Source organism: Bufo gargarizans, chromosome 3 (genome assembly GCF_014858855.1).
Source record: "Bufo gargarizans isolate SCDJY-AF-19 chromosome 3, ASM1485885v1, whole genome shotgun sequence".
NCBI lineage: Eukaryota > Metazoa > Chordata > Amphibia > Anura > Bufonidae > Bufo > Bufo gargarizans.
In genome coordinates this window covers 128,780,367-128,801,456 of record NC_058082.1, presented here as the reverse complement: position 1 = coordinate 128,801,456, position 21,090 = coordinate 128,780,367, and the positions used below count along the sequence as shown (strand labels likewise).

At 45.6% G+C, this 21,090-nt stretch overlaps 1 protein-coding gene across 1 annotated transcript in view; it reads left to right on the top strand.

Annotated features, from left to right (window-relative positions):
• NAA16 (N-alpha-acetyltransferase 16, NatA auxiliary subunit) overlaps window positions 1-21,090 on the top strand; it is a 57,982-nt gene that overhangs the window by 12,210 nt on the left and 24,682 nt on the right. Inside the window, 1 exon segment of the mRNA XM_044284866.1 lies at window positions 7,581-7,715. Within this exon segment, the coding sequence (XP_044140801.1) occupies window positions 7,581-7,715 (135 nt within the window).

The window sequence follows — 21,090 nt, the reverse complement described above, 5'->3', positions numbered from 1 at the left end:
AATTATTCCTATCTCATTGGAACAAGAGTCAGGAATCCCTAGACAGTAGGATATCCCCTACCACGGGGGTAAAAAAAAACCAACTAAACTGGTGGCTAGTTCCAAACAACCTACAGAAAGTAATCCCCTGGAAACTGGATCCAATTGTGACAGTGACCACAGATGCCAGCAAGTTAGTCTGGGGAGCCCAGGTGGCAGATCAATACTTTCAGGGAGAATAGTCACCTCTAGAGGATTTGGGATCTTCAAATTTAAAAGAACTAATGACAGTTCTAAAGACTCTGAAACAGGCCGAAAATATTGTAAAAGGGAAATGCCTAAGGATATTCAGACAACATCACTACGGTGTGTTAACTCAAACACCAGGGGGGAACCAGAAACCCCTTGCTGCAGAGGGTGTCAAATCAGATTTTTTACTGGGCCCATTCCAAAATATTATTAATTTTCAGCCCTACATCTAAAGAGCAAGGAAAACACTACGGCAGATTTCCTGAGCGTGTCACAAATGGGGTCATCCTCAGATATACCTATTTGCGACCAGAGTAAACACACAGACAAGCTGTTTCTACTCTCTAAATCCAAGGGACAATCCTCTAGCAGTGGATGCGATGTCACAAATCTGGGACATTGACTTCGCCTATGCCTTCCCACCAATTCCTCTTATTCCTGCAGTATTGAGGAAGATTGGCGAGAGCACCACAAAGGTGCTATTAAATACTCCAGCCTGGCCCAAAAGAAGATCCATGAATCCTTCCCAGGAGACAGGATCTTCTTGTTCAGGGCCCTGTGAAGCACCCAGATCTGAAATCCTTGAGTTTGACGGCCTGGATACTGAAAGGGAAATGCTAAAAAGACAAGGTCTTTCTGAAAAAGTAATCTCAACATTACAAAATAGTCCAAAGCCGATTACTTTGGCCATTTACGGGAACATCTGGAAAAAATGTGGTTCCTGGTTGTCTACGGAACACCCAGACTGTTCCTCACCTACCATTTCATACATCCTAGATTTCTTTCAAAAAAGGTTTGATTTAGGGTTAAGGCCTAGTACCTTAAACTTCCAAGTTTCGGCTATTTCTGCTTACCTAGATTTCCCGTTAGCAGAACATAGATGGGTTAAAAAAAAAAAAAAAATGTAAAAGCCGTTTCCAGATTAAGGTCCGAATGCACACGGCCGTGAGCAGTCCGTGGAACCGCGGCCTGGATTCCTGCTGAGAGCAGGAGCGCTCGGCGTCATTGGTTGCTATGACGCCGTGCACTCCCTGCTGCCGCTTCAATACAGTAATACACTATACCAGTGTATTACTGTACTGTGGCGGCAGCAGGGAGCGCACAGGCGTCATAGCAACCAATGACGCCGGAGTCCAACATGACAGCACCTACATTATCCCCCCCCCCCAATTTTTTTATTTTTATTTATATACATTTATATATACTAATATAATAACAATGTGCTGTTAACATTGGGAATTTAAATATATTAAATATATAACGTTGGGAAAACTCTGGTGTAGTGATTTATAAGACATTGGAGAGGCGGGTGGGGAGGGGCCTTTTAAACTCTCTTGCTTCCTGTCCCTACAGAGACCTATAAGGACAACCTTCCATGTCCTCGCCAATCAGCTGGTTGAAGAGAAGGCCACGCTCCGTGCGAGCACAGCCTTCCCTTTATTGTTTACCTGCTTGCCGTAGACATCGCAGTGGTGAGCCGCTGTAATTACAAGCTGTCCCATTCACTTCAGTGAAGTGAATGTGACAGCTTCTTGTTGCAATGTTAATGTTAGGTCATCAATATTAAAATTCCAGAAAACCCCATTTAAACGGGTTTTCAGAGATTTAAAAAAAATTAACACAGAGCGGGGTGCAGAATAAAATAAAGAAAAAAAGTAGAAAACAAACAAACCCCTTACTCACCTTTCACCTTTGTCCCACCGCGTTGTGAGTTTGCAGCAGTCCTGTGTCCCTGCCTGATCCAGGCAATCATTAGCCTCAGTGATCACATGTCATTCATGTACACGACTGCTGAGGCCAGTGATTGGGAGTAGCAGTTTCTCACGTACAGTTCAGCCACCATTCATTGGTATTCTTCAGAAGTATCTTCAATATATTTGTAGCTTTATTCTTCTTGATAAAAGACATATATGGCTCTCAGGCCCTTCTTGTTCAGAGGACGCCGAGCTGTACCACACTAGTTCATGCGCGACGCTTCGTCGGTCACGCCCCCTTACTCCTGCGTGAACATCAGGTGTAACTAGCTCAATACCATGGGTGGGGTCTATCTTTATATTATACCCCCTATTTTGAGAGAAAATAAAATAGTTACAAAATAAATGTCAAAAAAACACCTTGAAATTACAGATGTCATTTAACCCTTTTGGTTTTAATGTCTCCATTTTTGTTCTCCATCTAGTTTCATGTTGAAATAATTTGCGTTTATTCTCATCTGGAGTTGTTCCTGGTTTAACATATTCTAACACAACCCATTTTATTTCATTCCATCTAGGTTTCTTTTCCTGACAGTGTTGCAACAATGGGGTTTCCTGGTATTTCTCTTTTTCTATTCTGCTGTCTGTTGCATCCATGCATCTCCTTATGTTAGATTTATGTTCATTTAGTCTCACTCGTATTTCCCTTTTAGTTTGTCCTTTGTACCACATGCTGTAAGGACACCTCAATCCATACATGACATTTTTAGTCATACATGTGGCATAATGGTACATAGGAATTTCATATCCTTCTCTTCTGTTGGTTACAGTTCATACAGGATAAACAGGGAAACGTGCCCTTTTCTTTGAGTGGCTAGCAAAGTTTGTCGATCTTTTTTATGTATTTTTATGTCCCCCTTAATTAGTCTGTTAACTATTGGTCTTCCTTTTAGATATGCAAACCCAGGTTTGTTCTTGAACAGTCTACCATACTTTATCATATTGCAATATGTCCCAATATTTATTGATGTTTTTTTTTATTAATATTGCATGACTATCGTATGTCCCTATATACAATAGATGGTCTTTAGTATGCTTTGTAATCTTACTTTTTAATAAAGACTCTCTGGGAATTTGTTCAACTTCCTTTTTTATATTATCCATCATATTTTTTGGATGGCCTCGCTTAATAAATTTATGTTGTATCAGTTTTTCCTGTTTTATATAATCAGTATTCTTTTTAGGCTACTTTCACACTCGCGTTTGGTGCAGATCTGTCGTGGATCTGCACAGACGGATCCATTCAGATAATACAACCGCCTGCATCCGTTCAGGACGGATCCGTTTGTATTATCTTTAACATATTCAAGACGGATCATTCTTGAACACTATTGAAAGTCAATGGAGGACGGATCCGTTTTCTAATGTGCCAGATTGTGTCATAGAAAACTGATCTGTCCCCATTGACTTACATTGTGTGTCAGAACGGATCAGTTTGGCTCAGTTTCGTCAGACGGACACCAAAGCAGAATGGAGACGGAACGGAGGCAAACTGATGTATTCTGAGCGGATCCTTTTCCATTCAGAATGCATTAGTACCAAACTGATCCTTGTTGGACCACTTGTGAGATCCCTGAACGGATCTCGCAAACGGAAAGCCAAAACGCCAGTGTGAAAGTAGCCTTAGCTATCCGTTTTGCTCCTATCAACTGACCTTTAGGTATACCTTTAAAGGTATGTCGGGCGTGGTGACTAGTGTAGAGTGGAGTATTATTCTTATCTGTAGGCTTTGTATATAATGTAGCATCAAACCCTCCTTCACCGTCCTTAGTGATTTCTACACCCAAGAATTGTATAGTCCTAGTGCGATAGTGTAACTGGAATTTAATAGATTTATGGCAGGTGTTCAGATATTCAATAAACTCTAGAAGAGACTGTTCACTAACTTTCCATAGTAGGAAAACAGCATAGCAGACAACTGCGGGTTAAAATGTTTTGGAGTGAAAAAAACATGACTGCTAAAACTGAGGTGTCCCCTTTGAATGCGCTCCCCCTCAATTTGAAAAGAGGAGGCACATTTGACCCGGACATAGCATGTGATATGTTGAAATCATTTGAACAGGCTGTAACTAGTGAAGTTCTATTAAAATGGACTGAAGTTAATAAAAGTAAAAACAATTGCACTAGAAAAGAAAGAGTAATGCTAGAGGGATTAAAGAAAGACACCTCTATAATTATAAAAAGAGCAAATTGTAGTTCTGAATCGGGATGGATATATAGGAGAGGCACTAAAACAATTGGATGATGAAAATGTCTATAAAAAACTTAAAGGAGACCCTACCCCTATTTTTAGAAGAAAACTAAAAATATTGCTAACTGAATATACTGAAATTGGTATGATTAGTGAAAAAACTGCAGATACCTTACTCTGTGAACATCCTAAAGTGCCAATCCTATATTTGCTGCCCAAGATTCATAAAGATTGTGTTAACCCCCCCCCCCAGGGCGACCAATTGTGTCCTGTATGGACTCCCTGTTGCAGCTTTTATCAATTTACATTGATTCTTTTTTACAAAAAAAAGGTTAAAAAAACTTGATAGGTGTCTTGTAGATAGATACAACCGATTTTCTTATTAGGCTACTTTCACACTGGCGTTTTGGTTTTGGTTTGTGAGATCCGTTCGGGGCTCTCACAAGCGGTCCAAAACACATCAGTTTTGCCCTAATGCATTCTGAATGGAAAAGGAGCCGCTCAGTTTGCCTCCGTTCCGTCTCCATTTCGCTCTGGGGGCAGACATCAAAACGCTGCTTGCAGAGTTTTGGTGTCCGCCTGACAATGCGGAGTCAAACGGACTTTATCTTTAACATTGCCAAAACGGATCTGTCTTGAACACCATTGAAAGTCAATGGGGACAGATCCGTTTTCACTGACACAATCTGGCACAATAGAAAACAGATCCGTCCTCCATTGACTTTCAATGGTGTTTAAGACGGATCTGTTTTGGCTATGTTAAAGATGAGGCAAACGGATCCGTTCTTAATGGATGCATGCGGTTGTATTATTGGTGCAGATCCATGACTGATCCGCACCAAACGCGAGTGTGAAAGTAGCCTAAAATTGGAAAAAGAAACCAGTCAGGATGTTACATTTTTCTGTACCCTTGACGTACAAAGTCTATATACCAATATTCCACAACAAGAAGGTATTCAATGCGTAAAAGAGATGTTGATGCAAGATGCAACAATGGATACCAGGACTATGATCTTTCTTGGAATTTGTCCTAACCGAAAATTATTTTAGATTCGACGATGCATATTACTTGCAGCTGCGGGGGACTTCGACGGGGTCCTCTGCAGCACAGAGTTTTGCTAATATTTTCATGGCTATGTTTGAAAATAATTTTATTTTTAATCCTGGAAAACTAAAAAGTATGTCCACATGGCTACGCTATGTAAATGATATTTTCCTACTATGGAAAGTTAGTGAACAGTCTCTTCTAGCGTTTATTGAATATCTGAACACCTGCCATGAATCTATTAAATTCCAGTTACACTATCGCACAAGGACTATAAAATTCTTGGGTGTAGAAATCACTAAGGACGGTGAAGGAGGGTTTGATGCTACATTGTATACAAAGCCTACAGATAAGAATAATACTCCACTCTACACTAGTCACCACGCCCGACATACCTTTAAAGGTATACCTAAAGGTCAGTTGATAAGAGCAAAACGGATAGCCGAAAAGAATACGGATTATATAAAACAGGAAAAACTGATACAACATAAATTTATAAGGCGAGGCCATCCAAAAAATATGATGGATAATATAAAAAGGGAAGTTGAACAAATTCCCAGAGAGTCTTTATTAAAAAGTAAGATTACAAAGCATACTAAAGACCATCTATTGTATATAGGGACATACGATAGTCATGCAATATTAATTAAAAACCATCAATAAATATTGGGACATATTGCAATATGATAAAGTATGGTAGACTGTTCAAAAACAAACCTGGGTTTGCATATCTAAAAGGAAGAACAATAGGAAACAGACTAATTAAGGGGGACGTAAAAATACATTAAAAAGATCGACAAACTTTATTAGCCACTCAAAGAAAGGGCACGTTTCCCTGTTTATCCTGTATGAACTGTAACCAAATTTTAAGAGGACAGAACATTAACCATCCAAGAAAAGGATATGAAATTCCTATGTACCATTATGCCACATGTATGACTAAAAATGTCATGTTTGGATTGAGGTGTCCTTGCAGCATGTGGTACGTAGGACAAACTAAAAGGGAAATACGAGTGAGACTAAATGAACATAAATCTAACATAAGGAGATGCATGGATGCAACAGACAGCAGAATAGAAAAAGAAAAATACCAGGAAACCCCATTGTTGCCACACTGTCAGGAAAAGAAACCTAGATGGAATGAAATAAAATGGGTTGTGTTAGAATATGTTAAACCAGGAACAACTCCAGATGAGAATAAACGTAAATGATTTCAACATGAAACTAGATGGAGAACAAAAATGGAGACATTAAAACCAAAAGGGTTAAATGACATCTGTAATTTCAAGGTGTTATCTCAAAATAGGGGGTATAATATAAAGATAGACCCCACCCATGGTATTGAGCTAGTTACACCTGATGTTCACGCAGGAGTAAGGGGGCGTGACCGACGAAGCTTCGCGCATGAACTAGTGTGGTACAGCTCGGCGTCCTCTGAACAAGAAGGGCCTGAGAGCCATATATGTCTTTTATCAAGAAGAATAAAGCTACAAATATATTGAAGATACTTCTGGAGCGTGAGGAACTTTTTCCTCATACGCTTGATCATAATACCAATGAATGGTGGCTGAACTGTACGTGAGAAACTGCAAGTATAGGGTCAAAGTGAGACTCGTTTGTCAGCCTATTATTTGCACACAGTGCTTTGATTGAATATAAACAGCACGTGATTGCTGCAGGCCTGGCCGGGACGTGAGCAGTGCCCCTGGGGCAGCAGGACTTTAAAGGTGAGTAAGGTTTTTTCCTTAAGGGTGGGTTCACACTAGCGTTAGGGATTCCGTTATGGCTTTCCGTTATAACATGGTTATAACGGAAAATAAAGGAATGCCCAGACAGAATGCAAAACGGAAGCCTTTAAAAGGCATTCCGTTTGCTTTCCGTCCTAATAGAAGTCTATGGGAAAGCATAATGGATCAGTCTGGGTCCCGTTATGCAAGACAGAAAACAAAGTCCTGTCGACAGGACTTAGTTTTCCGTCTTGCTTAACGGGACCCAGACGGATCCATTTTGATTCCCATAGACTTCTGTTAGAATGAAGAGCAAACGGAATGCCTTTTAAAGGCTTCCGTTTTGCATTCCGTCATAATACAAGTCTATAGGCAGAAGAACGGATTTATCCTTCCATCTTATGGATTCCATTATTTTCCGTTATAACGGAAAGCCATAACGGAATCCCTAACGCTAGTGTGAACCCACCCTTAAGGAAAAATCCTTACCTTTAAAGTGTCCTGCCGCCCCCTTGTTATTACACACCATTTTGTACCATTTTTGTGAAATCAGGGGAAACCCATCTCAGAAGTCTTTGTACTGTGTTTAATGAGTTCTTATTGTATGTGTTACATGTAGTCTTTTTTTATAATAGGAAACCAGATATCAGCTTCTTCAGCTGCGCCCAATGCAAAGAGCATCATGGATTGGTTATGCAATCGCATACCATTTATTGAAAGACTATGAAATGGCCTTAAAATTGCTTGAGGAATTCAGAAAGACTCAGCAGGTAAAAGATATTGTAATATTTCACTGCACTAGCGATGGCTGGTGGTAGGAAAACTATTAGATATTTCTTCTGAGCTTCCAAAGTAGGAGAGAAATCAGACTGTATCTCTAGTTTCATCTGACGAGGCTCCATTTCTAGGAGGATACCGCATCAGTATATCACCCTCTCAAATTACTGTATAAACATTAATTCATATGAATTATTGCTGTTCAGTTAAAGGAGTTATCCGATACCTTGGACACCCACTGATCCAATGCTGATGACCAATCCAAAGGAACTTAAAGGGGTTGTCTCCCATCAGTAAATGGCATTTATCGTGTAGAGAAAGTTAATACAAGGCACTTACTAATGTATTGTTATTGTCAATATTGCCTCTTTTTCTTACACTGCTCCTTTCTAGGGGTTACGACCATCCTGTAATCCAGCAGTAGTTGATAATGTCACGATTAGCGTAGGGGGGCAAACTCCACACTGAACACAGGAGGGAAGGGGAACAGTAACTGGGCCTGGAAACTAGGGAAGAAACAGGTAACCTCCTAGAGAACCCTAATCCGGGCCCTGACTACCTATCAATATGATGAGACCTTGAAGGTAGGAATATTCATAAGCAGGATACCTAGACCCTGATTTCCCAATAAGGCCCTGGAATAAGTATAGGACAAGAGACAACCCATTCATCCCCATATGGACGAATGGAAGTCTCTGTCTCAGGACCAGATACAACAACAGGGAATATAACAAATACAAACAAACGCAACACTTCTGTAGAGATGGAAGAACAGGAACACCAGAGAGGATTTCACACCAACTCAGCCGCATAGTCAGAAGGGTGGGTTAACAGCTGAGTAAAGGGAAGTGATCATTAACCCTATCAACACTGAATCAAGAGAAATCAAGGAGGCTGTTATATTCCTCCATGCTCAACCAATCTCTTTGCTTTCCTGACATCAGTCACCTAAGGGACAGTGACAGTACCCCCCCCCCCCCCCCCTTCTACGGGTGACCTCCAGGCACCCAAGACCGACCTTACCGGGATGGGCTCTGTGAAAGGCCTTCACCAGACGATTTGCATTAACATCTGGAACCCTCTCCTCTGGTCCGTAACCCTTCCAGTGGACGAGATACTGGAGGGATCTATGGAGAACTTGGGAGTCCACAATCCTGCTGATTTGAAATTCTAAATTACTGTCCACCATGACAGTAGCGGGAGGCAAGAAGGATGGCTCAACAGGTTTAACGCATTTCTTCAACGACACAGTATCACCCACTCTCAGGTCCGGACCATTCATACGTCTCCTGTCAGCCACACGTTTTATACCTGTTGCCTATCTTTTTCAGGTTAATTTGAATTTTCAGCCAAATTGAAGACAAAGAAGAGGAAAATCGTTCCTCCTCAGGAATACCGGAAGTTTGAGAACCATAAAATGTGCCAAACTGTAAATGGAATCCATATCCCCCCAAAAAGGCAACTTATCAGTGGACTTCTGTCTACGGTTATTAATGTACACAAACAGAAGATATACTGAGACTAAAACGGGTATAGTAGCAAAATATAAATATACTTTATTGAGTGATACATATACATAATGTAATACATCAGATAAAAAAGGTGGACTACACCTGAGGGGACATAACATAGTCACACAAAAATAAGGAAAAAAGGGGGCAGTGAAGCAACCAAAAAATTAGGGCATGTATCGAACACCTTGACACATAAGGATATCACATCTATTCGTCATAAATGTCAAAAAGGACAATACATACAGGGAGTGCAGAATTATTAGGCAAGTTGTATTTTTGAGGATTAATTTTATTATTGAACAACAACCATGTTCTCAATGAACCCAAAAAACTCATTAATATCAAAGCTGAATATTTTTGGAAGTAGTTTTTAGTTTGTTTTTAGTTTTAGCTATTTTAGGGGGATATCTGTGTGTGCAGGTGACTATTACTGTGCATAATTAGTAGGCAACCTAACAAAAAACAAATATATACCCATTTCAATTATTTATTTTTACCAGTGAAACCAATATAATATCTCAACATTCACAAATATACATTTCTGACATTCAAAAACAAAACAAAAACAAATCAGTGACCGATATAGCCACCTTTCTTTGCAAGGACACTCAAAAGCCTGCCATCCATGGATTCTGTCAGTGTTTTGATCTGTTCACCATCAACATTGCGTGCAGCAGCAACCACAGCCTCCCAGACACTGTTCAGAGAGGTGTACTGTTTTCCCTCCTTGTAAATCTCACATTTGATGATGGACCACAGGTTCTCAATGGGGTTCAGATCAGGTGAACAAGGAGGCCATGTCATTAGATTTTCTTCTTTTATACCCTTTCTTGCCAGCCACGCTGTGGAGTACTTGGACGCGTGTGATGGAGCATTGTCCTGCATGAAAATCATGTTTTTCTTGAAGGATGCAGACTTCTTCCTGTACCACTGCTTGAAGAAGGTGTCTTCCAGAAACTGGCAGTAGGACTGGGAGTTGAGCTTGACTCCATCCTCAACCCGAAAAGGCCCCACAAGCTCATCTTTGATGATACCAGCCCAAACCAGTACTCCACCTCCACCTTGCTGGCGTCTGAGTCGGACTGGAGCTCTCTGCCCTTTACCAATCCAGCCATCTGGCCCATCAAGACTCACTCTCATTTCATCAGTCCATAAAACCTTAGAAAAATCAGTCTTGAGATATTTCTTGGCCCAGTCTTGACGTTTCAGCTTGTGTGTCTTGTTCAGTGGTGGTCGTCTTTCAGCCTTTCTTACCTTGGCCATGTCTCTGAGTATTGCACACCGTGTGCTTTTGGGCACTCCAGTGATGTTGCAGCTCTGAAATATGGCCAAACTGGTGGCAAGTGGCATCTTGGCAGCTGCACGTTTGACTTTTCTCAGTTCATGGGCAGTTATTTTGCGCCTTGGTTTTTCCACACGCTTCTTGCGACCCTGTTGACTATTTTGAATGAAACGCTTGATTGTTCGATGATCACGCTTCAGAAGCTTTGCAATTTTAAGAGTGCTGCATCCCTCTGCAAGATATCTCACTATTTTTGACTTTTCTGAGCCTGTCAAGTCCTTCTTTTGACCCATTTTGCCAAAGGAAAGGAAGTTGCCTAATAAGTATGCACACCTTATATAGGGTGTTGATGTCATTAGACCACACCCCTTCTCATTACAGAGATGCACATCACCTAATATGCTAAATTGGTAGTAGGCTTTCCAGCCTATACAGCTTGGAGTAAGACAACATGCAGAAAGAGGATGATGTGGTCAAAATACTCATTTGCCTAATAATTCTGCACTCCCTGTATATAGATCTCCAAGCATACATATAAAAGACCTATCCAATGTGTCTAGAGATGTCACTAATGTCTAGATCGTATTAGTATGCACCTGCATGTCTCCACATGGACAAAAAACTGCATGTGCACTATACTAAATCCCACATGAATGTGCCTAACAATCAATCACTTTAATGGTCCCATGCATGTAAATGACCGCTGTAAGTAGAACCATATATAAAGGTAGCGGGGATTAATCACCCAGACGCCCGCATCCACAAAGTGAAAAACGGGGATCACAGAGATCAACCCCCGCAACATGCACAGAGTAGCTAATTGTGCCAAGAAAAGTGATAGTTGCAACAAAGGGTAGCCTCACACTATAAGGTTACATACCCATAAGAATAAAGACCTGTCCTACTCAGGAGAGCCATGTATCCCGACGCGCGTTTCGGCAGCGATGCCTTCTTCTGGGGGATTTTTGTAATTGCTGTAATAGGATGAATTGCTCCTTCCAACCAATGGCGCCATTCTTCAAAAGCCAACTTAATGGCAAGCAATTCCCTATTACCCACGTCATAATTTCTTTCAGCAGTCAAAAGTTTTATAGAGAAAAAAATCACATGGGCGCCATTTACTAGGTAAAGGACCTTGCGACAAAACTGCTCCCACCCCTACCTCGGATGCGTCAACCTCTACAATGAATGGCTGAGACACGTCCGATTGCACCAGAATAGGGGCTGAAGCAAAACATTCCTTCACAGCAGAAAAGGCTTGTAATGCCGCCTCAGACCAAACAGAGAAATCGACCCCCTTCCTAGTCATGTCTGTTAATGGTTTAACCACAGTTGAATAGTTTACTGTAGTAGTTTGTGAATCCCAAAAACCGCATAAGCGCTTTCAGATTTTCAGGTCAATCCCAGTCCAACACCGCACGGACTTTCTCGGGGTCCATACGAAAACACAGCAAAAACACATTTTCCCCACTTTGCATACAGTTTTTCTCACCCATATTAATTGGGGGACACAGTAACCGTGGGTATAGCTATGTCCTCTAGGAGGCGTTGACACTAGTAAAAGCTGTTAGCTCCTCCCCTGCAGCTATACCCCCTCCAGCCTGGAGAAGGAGCTTCAGTTTTTTCTAGTGTCAATAGGAGGCAAGGGATCCCCTGAAGATTTTTTATTTTAGTTTATTTTTTTTCTTCTTTTTCAGATGGGAAAACAGTAGACGCCTCGCCTCCCTGTTCTCCCGGGGTCGAGTTGCGCCAGTGCCGGTCAACCGCACTGCTGCCTCCCCCACAGAAGACAAGGTGGACCAGGGCAGCCTCGCTCCCCTGCATCCTGCCAGCCAAGGGGTCACCCATCCAAGCCCCCCTTTTCCAGCGTCCTGCCACTACGGTGCCAGTAGCTGAAGGGGTGACCCTGCTGGACCAGAGGAGGGGGGAAGATGGCGGCAGGAAAGAGAAGAGAGGTGAGTACACGGGACTAGGTAAGTATGTCCCTCCTGGGTCGCCCCCTCCCTCCCTACCTGGTGGCAGTAATGCAGAGATTAACAAGGCAATCCAGCTCTTATAGCTGTGTGGTTAAGTGCCTTGCCTCTAATACAGAAGGTCGTGGGTTCGAGTCCCAGCAGAAACAGGGCTTCAGTATAGCCCAGCACCCTGCAGCCATTCCCTTCTCCCCCCTCTGGCAGGTTTTATTCATTGCTTAGCAGTGCGGCACATAGGGGGTTAATGTCAGTGGAACCCCTGGCAGGCTTTTTCCATGACAGCGGTGAGCAGGGAGTCCGAGTGCACGGCCAGACAGATAATCTCCGCCTGTCTTGGCCCGCCATGACCAGAGCTCGGGAGCGGACGCCGAGCGCCCCGCTCCGGAAAGGGTTAAACTTTGCAGGAAACATAGTCCGTTGCTGGGCGGGCTCATATCACGGTGCTTGGTCCCTCTGCGGTCCGGCCGATGCACTAATCAGCTTGCTGAAGGGCCGCACTTTGTCCCCGGGGGGGGGGGTTAATGTATGCTCCGCCGCGAAAACTTCACGCCCTTCGTGGCCGGCATATCTGGCGAGGAGTAGAGTTCTAAGGGGGCGTTGCACTCCCAGTACAATGTTCCTCATGATGGAGGAATTTAACCCTTTCCTGCCTTTTGTGCTTGAGGCCGTCATTTGAGTTAAATAAATAAAAAATAAAAATAAAGAGATGTGCGTCCATACGGCCCCCCTCCCCACCCTTATTACCGACTATCTGTGCGGTACCACACTGGGCCCGTGTTCTATCTCGGATAAGGAGCACCTCTCTTAGTTCCCAATCCGCCCTCCGAGCTGTTTGGTTGATAATTTTCCTCCTCCGCAAATCCCGCGGAGGACAGCTGATGTATTCCCAATCCGCCCTCCGGGTAGTTTGGTTGATAATTCTCCACCTACGAAATTCAATAGAGGACCTCTGACATTCCCAATCCACCCTCCGTGTCGTTTGGTTGATAATAGGGCTGCAGCTAACGATTATTTGAATAATCGATTAGTTGCCGATTAATTTCTACGATTAATCGGGAAAAACGACAAAATTACAAAACAAAGCGGTTTATATGATTTTACCTGAAAAATTATGTTCAAAGGCCATATTAAAACAAATTGTGGATGACACTGTTATGGGGGGATCTGTGGATGGCGCTGTTATGGAGAGGGGGATCTGTGGATGGCGCTGTTATGGAGAGGGGGATCTGTGGATGGCGCTGTTATGGAGAGGGGGATCTGTGGATGGCGCTGTTATGGAGAGGGGGATCTGTGGATGGCGCTGTTATGGAGAGGGGGATCTGTGGGTGGCGCTGTTATGGAGAGGGGGATCTGTGGATGGAGCTGTTATGGAGAGGGGGATCTGTGGATGGCGCTGTTATGGAGAGGGGGATCTGTGGATGGCGCTGTTATGGAGAGGGGGATCTGTGGATGGCGCTGTTATGGAGAGGGGGATCTGTGGGTGGCGCTGTTATGGAGAGGGGATCTATGGGTGGCGCTGTTATGGAGAGGGGGATCTGTGGGTGGCGCTGTTATGGAGAGGGGGATCTGTGGGTGGCGCTGCTATGGAGAGGGGGATCTGTGGGTGGCGCTGTTATGGAGAGGGGGATCTGTGGGTGGCGCTGTTAAGGAGAGGGGGATCTGTGGGTGGCGCTGTTATGGAGAGGGGGATCTGTGGGTGGCGCTGTTATGGAGAGGGGGATCTGTGGGTGGCGCTGTTATGGAGAGGGGGATCTGTGGGTGGCGCTGTTATGGAGAGGGGGATCTGTGGGTGGCGCTGTTATGGAGAGGGGGATCTGTGGGTGGCGCTGTTATGGAGAGGGGGATCTGTGGGTGGCGCTGTTATGGAGAGGGGGATCTGTAGGTGGCGCTGCTATGGAGAGGGGGATCTGTGGGTGGCGCTGCTATGGAGATGGGGATCTGTGGGTGGCGCTGCTATGGAGAGGGGGATCTGTGGGTGGCGCTGCTATGGAGAGGGGGATCTGTGGGTGGCGCTGCTATGGAGAGGGGGATCTGTGGGTGGCGCTGCTATGGAGAGGGGGATCTGTGGGTGGCGCTGCTATGGAGAGGGGGATCTGTGCACTGTTATGGGCATAACAGTGCACAGATTCCTTTCCACATAACAGTGCACATATCCCCCCCTCCCCATAGCAGTGCCATAGACAGATCCTCCCCCCTCCCCATAGCGGTGCCATAGACCGATCCCCCTCTCCATAGCAGCGCCGGCCCTGCTGCTCACAGCAGACTAATCACTTACTGCATCTTTATTTTACCTTACAATCGTGACGCTCCAGTAACAACTAACAGGCAGAGCGGAGGACGACGTAACGTCACTTACTCACGTGACGCACCTGCTCCGCCCACTTTATGAATGAAGGAGGCGGAGCAGGTGCGTCACGTGAGTAAGTGACGTTACGCCGCCCTCCTCTCTGCCTGTAGTTGTTACTGGAGCGTCACGATTGTAAGGTAAAATAAAGATGCAGCGACTTAAAGTAAACCGCCCGCCCGAATCCAGTTATCGATTATTATCGATTACATCGATTAATCGTTGCAGCCCTAGTTGATAATTCTCCACCTACGAAATTCAATAGATGACCTCTGACATTCCCAATCCACCCTCCCGGGTCGTTTGGTTGATAATTTCCCACCTGCGCAATCCAGTAGGGGTCCAGTGGAACTCCCAGTCCACCCTCTGGGGTCGTTTAGTTGATAATTCTTCGCCGGCGCCATTCAATTAGGGACCTCTGACCTTCCCAATCCGCCCTCCCGGGTCGTTTGGGGGATAATTCTCCACCTATGCAATCCACCTCCAAAGTCGCTTGATTGATACTGCACCGCCTGCGCAATCCGGTAGATGGACTGTCTCGGCTGATGATGGGGAAAACCCTCAGCCGTGCGATGCCAGAAGATGGTAGGTCGCTACTTGGCCAGGACCACAGCATTAGGGAGCAGGTCACCTCCTAACGCATCCCTAATCTGACCCTGACTCCTAGCTACATGAGTCGACCTTGAAGGTAGGAGGGCTCATGCTCAGGAACCTCGGATCCCTACTCACCATCCGCAGATCCCTGAGCTAGGAGCTGGGTAGACAGCCCGTTCCTCCTGGCCGCGGAGAAACAGGAGTCTAAAGTGGCCAAGCTGCAAGGGGATAGGAACATGAACAGCCTATGGATATGGCAGGAGGATATGACACCTACCTGCCACAGACACACAGACTGGATCCCGTGCAATACAAGCTAGTGTCCACACCCAAACATAAATGGACACAGCACACACACAAACACATAGGAACCCAGATCCATAGGTGCATAAAATATGAAAGAGAAAAGAACATCAACTGAACATCACATATAAAATTTTCTGACCACAAAGGTGGCCCTCACTGGCAGATTGAATTAGAGACCAGGAGGGTGCCTCCAGCTTACTGCAAGGCTGGAGTACCCCTCAGACATCAGGTCTCAACTGAGGTTAAATAGCCCATGTAGCCACACCCACGCAGACACACCCAGTGCTCACAGACTAGAAAGGGAATTAACCCCTCTCACACCAGGGAAGGGAAGACAGCCACTTAAAGGGGAAAGTGCACACATAACTAAAACCCTGTGCACACCAGACATACAAAAGAAACACCTAACAAAGACAGGTTGCCAGGCTGGACTAAGTACAATGACATGGGTTTCGGGACCTGCTATATGCATATCCATTCATGGCGCAATGACATTGTCACTGGTACATTGTGTGCTGTATGCTTTACTCCCTTACTTAGGTGCAACAATTCTATTCCCACGGGGTACAGGACTCGCCATATGCACTAGTTCTCGCCGTGGGCATTCCCCCCCCCCCCCTCCTTCATAAGTGGGGTATTCTCCCTACCACTGACTTGTACTTGCCGTATGCATCCACCTTCCTTGGGTAGCTAATTACGCTACCATTGAATACGGTTCCGACTATCGCACTAGCCTTTCATAGGCGGAGTGTTGCACATCACCGTGCTTCTGTTGAATTACCCCCTTCCACAAGTGATCAATAGCGGGGAATACCTAAACCTCTTCGGATGCTGCAATTCTGCGGCACCACGGCTCCAGGTGCCTTCTCTTAGTTCCAAGGGGGCGTGACAACAGTCGGTTCTCGCAGGTGCCCGGCACTCTTACCCTAGTGCTATATGGGTGCCACCAGTAGACACAGTGGCTATTCCTTCCTTTTGTGCTGGTTTTGCGCATGATTATAACATCCTTTGTCTTCTCAGGGGGTTCCTAGCATCACTTATGTGTCCCAGAGACCCCCCCCCATCTCCATGGGCCTTCGTTGTTCCAGTTGGTCATGATATTGTTCGCATCAATGCGTAGTGCGTACTCCATTGCACATATATAGGAGTATGTTCCAGCGAGTCGAGTGTTTCACTGACTCTGTATTCTCTATCCACCACTCCCCTTTCTCTGGAAAAGTGGTTATGCTGGCACTCTGGTTTAGCTCCTACAGCTTGTTCTACTCCACAGGCGCAGCTGTCCAGTGGGACATCCCCCTCAGGTAGGGGTCCTACCCTGCAGCTAGCTTGGCAGTTGCGCCAGTTCGGCGCTCTTCCAGGTAGAGTTTTCAGGTTAGCTCTACTTAACTGGGGCAGTATGGTACGTGGCTTCTACGGATAGTCTCAGGCCTCCCCCTCAGTTTTGCGCTGGCTTTTACTGTGGGAGCGGTGTTGCTTACTACTACATGCTTGGGTTCTTACTGCACAGCTCTTTCGTCAGGCGGTGGACTCTGTTAGCACTGAATTTGGTGGCCTTTACGGGTGGCCCCTCCTCTGCTGGGGTATGGGCCTAGCAATACAGTGTGGCTCCCCTTGTCTGGCTTCCTCCTCAGGAGGTGTTTTTGCACAGCCATTTATTCCTTGGCTACTTTTGTATAGTGCCGGTCTCAGACGGGGAATGGGCTTAAACCTAGCCTATTCTTCTCCTGTCTCTTTCCTCCTCTGGCTCAGGGTTCATTGCCATCCCGCATGCCTTGGTAGTTTCTATGTTCCTACCTTCCCTCATCTGCATTTGCAAAGGGTATTAGTTTGGTGGCCTTCCATTCTAGGCACGATCCGGTCCCGACTGGTGGGTTGTGGCGCCCTCCACATTCCTCCTTCTACAGGGACTCTTCCATTCTTCTAGGTGTGCTAACGGTATCTACACGAAGCTTCCCACCTTTCTCTCCAGAGCCAGAGTTCCAGAAGCACGTGACGTGGACACCCTGATTCTTCGTGGCGGGAGTTCTCCCTTACGCGTTTCTTCCCCCTCCTGTCCAAGGTTTCTACGGAGGATCCAGATGGAGGACATTCCGACAAATACTAATCACTCCAAGTTGACCCCGTCGCGCGTGGTATTCTGACCTCGTTCTCCTTCCTGGAGATGTCCCTTGGTCACTGCCACTCAGAGACGATCTTCTTTCCCGGGGTCCGGTCTTACATCAGCATTTCAGTGACGGCGTGGCTATTAAGACCACCATTCTGACGTGGAAAGGGTTTCAGCGGATGTCTTCCACACTATGATTAAGGCCAGGAAGCCTGCATCGCCCAGGATCTGTTGTGGGACCTGGAGGTCCTTCCTGGGCTTCTGTGAATGCCGGGACATCCCCTCACTTCCAGTTTTTTCTCTCCCCACGGTCCTATCCTTCTACATTCAGGGTTGGACCTTGGTTTAGCCCTTAGTTCCTTGATGGGTCAGGTGTTGGCGCTTCTGTCCTGGGGCAGCTTCCAGCGTACTCTGGTTTCCCTGGTGCCCATGGAAACCTTCCTTCTGGGAAGGGCACATACTATTCCTCTGTACCGTCCTTACAGCCTTGGGATCTGTATATAGTTCTCTCAGCCTTCCAGTCTTCTCCACTTGAGCCCTTGCGGGAGTTCTTACTCCGGCTCCTGTCCTTGAAGGTAGTTTTTTCTTGTGGCTATCACATCCATCAGACGGGTGTCTAAATTGGGGGTGCTCTCTTGCAAGATCCCCTTCCTGGTTCTTCACAAGGATACGGCAGTTCTCCGGCCCATTCCTTCTTCTCCCGAAGGTGGTCTCTGACTTCCATATCAATGAAGGAATTGTCCTTCCTTCACTGTCCCTTTCCTTCGCACCCTACGGAAGGGAGCTACATTATTGGACGTTGTCAGAGCTCTTCTTATTGTTAGCAGCCACCAGTCCCCCTCGGCGTATGGATCCCCTTTTCTCTCCGGTGGGTCCTCGCTAGGGATTGGCGGCCTCCAAAGGGCGATTGCACGTTGGATTCGGTTGGCATGTGCTGACGCATGCCGTGCCCGGAGCAGGGTTCCACCCTTAGGTGTCACGGCTCACTTTCCCAAAGCGGTGAGCGCTTCTTGGGCTAAGAGGAATCGCGCTTTGGCTGCACAGTTGTGTAAGGTGGCTCCCGGTCCTCCTTACACATGTTCACAAGAAATTACCAGGTGCATACTTATGCATCGACGGTCGCGGCGTGGGCCGCGGGTCTTGCAGGCGACAGTTCTTAGATGCCTGCAGGGACACTTGCTTCCATGGGTCTGTGGCTTTTTCTCTCCCTGTGGACTGCCCTCGGACGTCCCACGGTTCCTGTGTCCCCCAATGAATATGGGCGAGAAAAGGAGATTTTTGTATAACTTGCCAGTAAAATCTCTTTCTCGCTCTTCATTGGGGGACACAGCACCCACCCAGTATTGTTGTCCGGCCACTGTTGGGCAGTTGCTGGTTTGGACCCCGTTGGGTCCTTTGACATGGTTGGTTTTCCACTTGTTTTCTCTTTGGTTGGCTGCTTCTCCTACTACTTGTACACAAAACTGAAGCACCTTCTCCAGGCTGGAGGGGATATAGCTGCCAGGGGAGGAGCTAACAGCTTTTACTAGTGTCAACGCCTCCTAGAGGACATAGCTATACCCACGGTTCCTGTTTCCCCCAATGAAGAGCGAGAAAGAGATTTTACTGGTAAGTTATACAAAAATCTCCTTATTCTCTCTTAGGATCTGTAACACCTGTCTCACATGATCCTTATGAGTCTCCATGTCTGGAGAATAATTAAATATGTTATCCAGATATACAACAACAAATCTCCCCACCAGATGATGAAAGATAGAAACGCAAAAACACAAATGCAATCGCACTCTGCAACCAGCACTCTGCCCTGCCTCTATGCTGGATGTTGAATGAGGCATTAGTGTACATTTTGGCCAAAGCGTAATAAGCCACTCCCCACGTCAAGGTCGCCTCCATGACACTAGTTCCTACCTGTTATGGGCCATGACAGCCACACAAAGTCCAGGGAGTGCAGGTACAGTATGCACGCCAGGCACACTCTGCTTTTAACCCCGTCCGGTGCCATTACAGCTTTCATCGGATCCAGGGATGCAAGTACCAACATGCATGCTGAGCCCACTATATACTTCTCCTGGAGCCAAATGGCTACTGGTAGGCGCTATGAAAGCAGACTCAGTTTTATACTGACTTTAAAGCCAGCCTCCAGGGCAGACTAACTGGTCAGGTGTGCATGACTGCTTGGAGATCGCCACACCTCCAATATATACTACAAAGAAAAACGTGGGGGGTTCAGCCAGCACAACCCTGTATGCAGGTGCACATTGCTATGGCGAAATACAGATACAAACGCAAAAACACAAATGCAATCGCACTCTGCAACCAGCACTCTGCCCTGCCTCTATGCTGGATGTTGAATGAGGCATTAGTGTACATTTTGGCCAAAGCGTAATAAGCCACTCACCACGTCAAGGTCGCCTTGACGTGGTGAGTGGCTTATTACGCTTTGACCAAAATGTACACTAATGCCTCATTCAACATCCAGCATAGAGGCAGGGCAGAGTGCTGGTTGCAGAGTGCGATTGCATTTGTGTTTTTGCGTTTGTATCTGTATTTCGCCATAGCGATGATGAAAGATGTCATTGATAAAGTGTTGAAAAACTGCTGAAGAGTTGTTTAACCCAAAGGGCATGACCAGGTTTTCAAAATGACCCTCAGGGGTATTAAATGCGGTCTTCCACTCATCGCCCTCCCTGATCCTTACCAGATTATATGCCCCCCTCAGATCCAATTTAGAGAACACCTTGGCACCGACAATCTGACTAAACAAATCCAGAATCAAAGGAAGGGGCTAAGAATCACGGACAGAAATACTGTTGAGCTCATGGAAGTCTAAACATGGTCTAAGGCAGGGGTGCACAACCTGCCACATGCGGCCCTTGATACCATTCTGTGCGGCCCCCAACCATCTAGTAACAAACATGTATGTCTATGTCTTGTGGCTGCTCACATGTATTTTTCATGTTTACTCCCATTAGATGGGAGTCCTGGAAGTTTAACTACACATTAATGGCATATACTGTATGTTTGATATGCCATAAATACAGTATTTCAGGTTTTTTACCCCTTTAAATTTTATTTTCGGCCCTTGACGTTGGTTAAGTCTGACGATGTGGCCCCCAACCAGAAAACGTTGTGCACCCCTGGTCTAAGGGTACCATCTTTTTTTTTTTACAAAGAACAACCCAGCAGCCACTGGAGATTTGGATGGTCTGATATGACCTTTCGCCAAGCTCTCGGTGATATACTCTTGCATA